At 49.3% G+C, this 5,865-nt stretch overlaps 1 protein-coding gene across 1 annotated transcript in view; it reads right to left on the bottom strand.

Annotated features, from left to right (window-relative positions):
• Positions 1-3,613, bottom strand: part of LOC120606714 (immunoglobulin lambda-1 light chain-like) — an 8,720-nt gene extending 5,107 nt beyond the window's left edge. Inside the window, exon 1 of the mRNA XM_039868155.1 lies at positions 3,369-3,613. Coding sequence (XP_039724089.1) covers positions 3,369-3,613 — 245 coding nt within the window. The remainder of the gene's footprint in view (positions 1-3,368) is intronic.
• Between the last annotated feature and the right edge of the window lie 2,252 nt (positions 3,614-5,865).

The following is a 5,865-nucleotide window of genomic DNA, read 5'->3' as shown; positions in this document are numbered from 1 at the left end:
ATTTTTAAGTGTACGATTCAGTAGTATTAAGCATATTGACATTGTTGTGCAGCCATCACCATCATTCATTTCCAGAACGTTTTCATCTTACAAAACTGAAACTCTGTCCCCATTAAACAACTCCCCATTCCTCCCTCTGCCCAGCTCCTGATAACCTGTATTCTATTTTCTCTCTCCACAAATTTGACTATTCTAGGAACCTCTTGTAAGTAGAATCATTCAGTATTTGTCCTTTTTAAAGTGCTTTTTAAAATAGGAAGTGCTCTATGCATAAAACATATAGAAGATTATTATTATTATTACTACTAATACTACTACCAGTTAGCCCACTTGACGTGGCTTGGGAAAAATCAGTAGCCATTAAGCAATAAATGAATCCCTGGTAATATTTCAACTGCCACTTTTCGAATGTTCGGTTGCAACTCATAGAGGCTGTGAAGTCGATTCAGTCAGTTGCAACCAGCGTTTTGCAATAGTTGAGTAGCCTAGGGCAGACAGGAGAATGAGAGCATCCTTTGCAATCGGAAGGACAGTGATGGTTCATGGGGTTTTGTTTCATTTATCTAGATACGTAGATATGCTCTGGATAATGACAGGAGGTGTATTTCTCACTGAAAGTTTTGATGAAAAAAATTTTGGCAAATGTCCTGAGGCACACTGGTCCAGTTGTGCATACAAGACAAAGTTCATTGTCAAATCCACCCTCGCCCTTCACAGTTGGCTGACTTGGAGTTCATGTTTGAAACCGCCCCTTGATTTATATCCTCTTTGTCCCAGTGTGTCCTGGGGCAGTGTCATCCTAATGGCTCATCCATCTCTGTGGGGCTCTCCCCAGGGTCCCCCAGAGTGAATTTCATGAACACCGCATGCCCTGGTAGAGTCGGGCCATCCCAGACATCCTGTTGGTGTCTATTTTACTATGGTCATGGGATGCTGTTACAGATAGACTGACTTCCAGATATTGCAGGGTATGAAGGAGCCCCTGGAGGGGCTTCTCCCCATTGAGGTACTTGGCCCACTCCTGCCTCTGGCCTGGGCTACTCAAACTTTGTGGGCTTGAGCAGGGTCCGTTCTGGGTGGGGGGTCCAAACTGAAACTGCTCCCTTCCAGAACCCTGTGTGGATGTGACTCTTACCTACTGCCCACGGCCTAGAAGCCGTGGTTCCTCTGGGGACTGCCCAAGGTCTTGGGGAGAAGGGGCTATCCCTAAACTCAGTGATCCCAGCTGCTCCCCCTACCTTTGCCTCTACACCTGCCACTACAGACCCCATCCTCCTGTGGTGGCCACTGTCAGAAATCCATGTCTGGCTGGATGCTAGGGACCCTGGAGGCATGGGCTAGGCCTTCCCAGCTGATGCAACTGAAGTTCTGGTCCGCTCAGGCCTGCTACCCCCAACTCCCAAACTGAAATGTGCCTAAAACTAGATTCAGGCTGAGTTAGAAAGTCTGGGTCCAGTTGTCTGGCTGTCCTGTGCCCTGCCTGCCCCAGCCCTTCTCTCTTGGAGCAGAGGGTCATGACCCTGTCCAGTCGCTTCTGCCCTGCTCCTTGTCAAAGGCGATCCTCACTTCTGCCCCCTGCTGGTCAGTCTCCCCTCCACTCTCCATCCCACATGCTCAAGAGACTGCCTGCAGCTACCGTGGACTCCTCTCTCCCAGGCCATCTTCAAAACAGGTAGATGGACCCCTTTCCTGAGGTCTCAGGTACAAATTTTCTAAAAAATCCCAGGTTCTCAGGGTCACTAGACTTGCTGTATGGCTCCAGAGCCTCCCTCTGGGATGGCTTCTGCTATTTTGGAAGATTCAAAACATTCTCCAAAGCCCAGGGGTTTCATTCAACACAAGGTGATGATATAGCTGCCTTTGTTTATTTAAGGCCATTGAGATGGTTAATTTAGTGTCAACTTGGCTGGCCACAGGGCCCAGATATTTGATCAAACATCATCTGGATGTTTCTGTGAGGGTGTTTTTGGATGATATTAACATTTAAATAGGTGGATTAACATTAAATCAATGCTTTGAATAAAGCAGATTGCTCTTCCTATGATGAGTGGGCCTCATTCAATCAGCTGAAGGCCTGGATAGAACAAAGACAGACCTCCCCTAACCTAGAAGGCATTCTGCCAGCAGATGGACTCAAACTGCAACTCATCCTGGGGGCTCTGTCCTGCCCACGTACTCTGTAGATTTTGGACTCACATCTCCACAATCATAAGCCAATTCATTAAAATAAATCTCTCTTTATCTCTCTCTCTCTATTTATATATACAGATAAATATTCTCTTGGTTCTGTTTTCTGGAGAGCCCTGACTCACACAGCTAGCTATGTCTCTTTATAATAACTCTGTGGAGTGGTCATCATGATCCCCATTTCACAGATGGGGACACTGATATTTAGGGGCTTATTTAAGTGCTGTGACTTGCCGGAGATCACAGAGTTGGGAAGGTATAGAGCCCTCTAGATCCGAGGACGGGAAGCATTTTATGGACTGCGGATATCTCTGACAATGTGGCAACAGCCACAGAATTTCTCCCCAGAAAAAGGCTCATTTTCCCAACCATATACAATGTTGACTATAATTCGTGGACCCCATGGTTAAGAATACATTCAATAGACTTGGAACACGGAGAGTGGACAGTGCTTCTCCCATTCACTATTGCATCCCTGGTGTCTAGCACTGAGCCTGGCACACTGCAGTACTCCATAAGGCTTTTGAGAGGGCGTATGAATGAATGAACAAGATTACATCCCAGGTCTGTCTACCTGCTAAGCCTCTCCTTTTCCTCTATGCCAGTGGCCCCTCTATATCAGAGCTCTCTGGGCTGGAGCGGGGCATGCCTATATGAGGGTTCTCTAGCACAGGTCCCTGGGTCTCCTGTCTTAAGGGAAAGGCAACCACAGGGTGTCAGTTCACCGTGATGTCATCCACCCCGATACAGGCCCTGAGGCCTCACATCTATGTGACAATTAGAACTTCTCTTCCTATGACTATCTCCCTTGCTGGTGTCAGGAGCTCAGCACCCAGGGGTGGCCAGAGAGGTGTGTCTTCTGTCTCTGATTCCATGGAGTCATTTTCATGACGGAGCATCTTGGATCTGGACTGAGCTCTGTGATACTGAAGCCGATCACAGCCGCCATGCTGGTTAGTCCTCATGCAGCTTTGAGGCCAGGGGTTGCTGTCCCCAGGGGACAGAGCAGAAGCTGAGGCCTAGCTGAGGATGATTAACTTGGTGAGAACTAGAATCCTCACCCAAAGCTCCGGACCCTTCTGTCCAGCATGGAGGTGGCAGGGGGAAGGACAATGAGCATCAGGCCAGGGCAGGCAGGTTTGTACCTCATGTCCCCATCTGTCTGTGCCACTATGAGTCACTGATAGCTCCTCCAAGTGCCATAGGAGATGGCACAGTTGTAGTCAGCCTCATCATCAGCCCAGGCCCCGCTAATGGTCAAGGTGGCTGTGTTCCCCGAGTTGGAGCCTGAGAATCGGTCAGGGATCCCCAAGGACTGGATGTTATCATAATAGATGACCAGCACAGGGGCCTGGCCTGGCTTCTGCTGGTACCAAGATGCATATCTATCCCTGAGGTTATCTGCAGTGCAGCTAATCCTAGCCATCTCTTCCAGGGCCTCTGCATCAGGTCATAGGAGAAGAGAGGGGACTTGAGGATGAAGGGACCATTCCCAGGGGTCTTAACCTGAAGCTGTGCCAAGGTCAAGCTCAGGGTGCATGGGGCTGAGCCTGCAGGCAGGGCGTGGAGGGCTGCACCTGTGCAGAGAGTGAGGAGGGGGAGCAGGAGAGGGTCCAGGTCATGGTGATAACACCTTGAGCTCCGCCTCCTGAGCCTGCTGCTGGGCAGGGCTCTCCCAGGACCTCTTATTGTTGGCTCCTGTCTCTTGCAGTGAGCTCCCTGTGCATCCGAGTGGCTGGTTCCAAGAAAAGCAGTTAGGAGCAGGGCCTTCTCCCGGGGCTCTCCACGCACCACAGAGCTTCTCCTGCCTCAGGGAGGGTGAGCTCTGCCTTTGGATCTTAGATGAAATCAGGACCCCAGAACTTTCATCGCCACCATAATAATGGCACTGCCTTTGGTTCCAGCTGCCCTGGCCCCAGCGCTGAGCCAAGCACTTCTGACAAGTGTTGGATTTGGCGGATCCACATACCTGCCTGCTGTGGACACCCTCTGTCAGCCAGGCTCAGAGCCATCAGAGCAGAATTAGGAACATGAGTCCTTCTCCTCTTTCAGATTGCTTGCCTTCGATGCCTCCAACACTGTCATCTGGCCCCAAATCACATTTCTTTTGGGACATTCATCCCATTTATTGAAGGTCATTTGCATTTCAGGTATTTTTTAAGCCTTGGTCTAAACAGACTAATAGGAAACAAAACCAATTTTCTTCATGTTGTCCTTGCAGCAGACAGTTTAACCAAGGAAGAGAGGTCACAGGCAGCATCACATTCCTCTCTGTGTCCCTGGGCAGCAAAGCGTAGAGTGAGGGGTGGTCCATGGGATTGAGGACACTAAGGGGGATGGCAACAGCCCAGCCAGGGGGAGATCTCCATATACGGCACTGTGCACTCACCACCAAAAGTGTAGTTTCCTTCCGTCACCATGTTTGACTCCCTTTACCCCCAAATACCTTGTAATTTAGGTGTGATGGCAGTAGGGGCAGAGGAGAGAAAGACATCCTCACCTGGTTGAGACCATGCGGATATCAGGAATACTGACTAAAGGTCCAAACCCTAAACTGAGTCAAACTAAGGTTATCACATTAATTAAAAACTGACCAGCAACAACGAAAGATGGCGATTCACAGAGCGATTTGGCAAATAACAGAAAGAAAAGCTATCCAAATTGAAAAGGAAGAAGTAAAATTATCTCTGTTCACAGAGGACGTGCTCTTATATAGAGAAAATCTTAAAGATTCCACACAAAAAAATATGTTAGAACTAATAAATTCAACAAAGGGGAGAAGGTGGGGGAATGCTTCCACCATGGCCAAGCCCTCCCCTTCCCCTCAGCTTAGGGAACAGGCTCCCTGGGTAAAGAGCCTCTCTCGTCTGCCGTCCCCTTTCTCATTGCTGCACCCTCCGCCCACTTGAAGGAGTCTGTCTGAGTCCCATATCCCTCATCCTCCCCCATTTCCAGTAGCTCTGGAAGAGCTTTTTCAGGAGGAGGACAAAGATGATTTCCCTGGAGGCCGATTGGATCCATGGGAGCAGCTCTGCAGGACTCCAGTGACCCAAAGGGTCAGAAGGGCAAACGCCCCCAGTTGACCAGCCCTGGCCACTTCTCCCGGCCCTGCCAGCACCATTAGAAAGACAAAACTGCAGCCCACTGCCCACCTAATGGCCCTTGACAGATGCTGGCTGTGACCAAAAGCACAGTACCCAAGGGACAGCCTTTGAAAAGACATCTGTGTTCAATGCGGTACAAATAAGATTCCTCCAAGATACAGATTGTGAGCAAAGCTCTTAAAAATATTTATCTCGGAAACCACTAGAACACACACAAACCTGACATGTGCATACAAAGGGGGGGGAGGGGCGGCGGTGCTTGGATTGTGCGGACTCCTCTTCCTGATTCTCTCCCTTTCCTGCACCCCAGGGGTTCTCCCCCAGGGTTGACCACCACCAAGTTCGTATAGGTAGTACCTTCAACTGGAGTGCAATTTCAATTTTAAAAAGAAAAGAAAAAATTTGAGCACTAAAAACAGAAACAAATAAACAAACAAAAAACAAAACAAAACAGCCTTGTGGTGGCCTCTCCACTCACTCCGGGAAAAGGCCAAAGTCCTTACAGGGGCTTCTCAGGCCCCTCAGCCCGCCCACCACCTCCTTCTTCCCGCTCCCAGAACTCACTGATGCTCAG

This window comes from Pteropus medius, unplaced genomic scaffold, assembly GCF_902729225.1.
Source record: "Pteropus medius unplaced genomic scaffold, Ma_sr-lr_union100, whole genome shotgun sequence".
Taxonomy (NCBI): domain Eukaryota; kingdom Metazoa; phylum Chordata; class Mammalia; order Chiroptera; family Pteropodidae; genus Pteropus; species Pteropus medius.
This window is presented reverse-complemented; position numbering and strand designations above follow the sequence as displayed.